The 817-nt window shown below is 45.9% G+C and overlaps 2 protein-coding genes across 3 annotated transcripts in view; both read left to right on the top strand.

The window, feature by feature from the left end:
- The window catches only part of LOC119588580 (methenyltetrahydrofolate synthase domain-containing protein-like), a gene marked incomplete in the record, with an annotated part of 56358 nt that overhangs the window by 522 nt on the left and 55019 nt on the right, over positions 1 to 817 (top strand).
- Positions 1 to 817, top strand: part of LOC119588853 (trichohyalin-like) — a gene marked incomplete in the record, with an annotated part of 10500 nt that overhangs the window by 9027 nt on the left and 656 nt on the right. Inside the window, 1 exon segment of the mRNA XM_037937492.1 lies at positions 6 to 817. Coding sequence (XP_037793420.1) covers positions 6 to 817 — 812 coding nt within the window.

Here is an 817-nt window from a genome sequence, read left to right as displayed (position 1 = left end):
GCCAGTGTGGCATCATTCACTCTGAGGAGACATCTATGGGGACCAAGAGAACGCCCTGTGAATCTTTGCCGAGTTGGGTCTCCGAGGTCAGGGGAGAGAGAGGCCCCAGTGTCCTTTTGAAGGAGCAGCTGATGGACCTCAAGGGTGAGTTGGAACAGCTGGAGGACAGGGTTAGTGCCCTCACAGTGACAGATGCTGAAGCTGCACTCTCAGTTAATTTCTCCAAGATGAGGGATATAGAGGGTGTTTTGACAAAAGTTGCACAGATTAGAAATTGCTTTAAGATGCTCAAGGGCAGTGGCCAGAGCAGGTATGGATGCCTAGAAGCACAGGAAGAAGAACTGACAAAGGATATTAGGGCTCTGAGAGAGAGCCTAAGTGAAGATCGCAAGTGTGTAGCAGTTGCGCAAAATGTTAGAGTGCGGGCCACTGATGCTCTTCAGAAAAGTAACTCGATACAACGTAATGGACAGGGAGAAGAACAGGCAAGCATAGGTGTAATAGGCAATACTCAGAAACATAACTCTGTGCAGAGAAAAATAGATAATGAAATGCCACTGGCCATGCCGCAGTTTAAGCATCATTGGGAAGAACGTGATCACCAAATCTTTGTCAAGGTTTATCATAAATTCAAGGGGAAGCAGCGACGAAGAGAAGAGTGGATAAGAGTTCTAGCATACAAGACGGAATCAGAGATTGATGAACATCTTGCCCTCTATGATAATTACCTCCTTGAGAGAAACAAAATGAGAGAAAAATTAGTGCAGTGGAAGCAGGAAAGAGAACTGAAAAGGATAGAGGAGGAAGCAAAGGTTGC

Source organism: Penaeus monodon, chromosome 24 (assembly GCF_015228065.2).
Source record: "Penaeus monodon isolate SGIC_2016 chromosome 24, NSTDA_Pmon_1, whole genome shotgun sequence".
NCBI lineage: Eukaryota > Metazoa > Arthropoda > Malacostraca > Decapoda > Penaeidae > Penaeus > Penaeus monodon.
The sequence above is the reverse complement of the archived record's forward strand: the minus strand, read 5'-3'. Positions and strand labels throughout refer to the sequence as shown.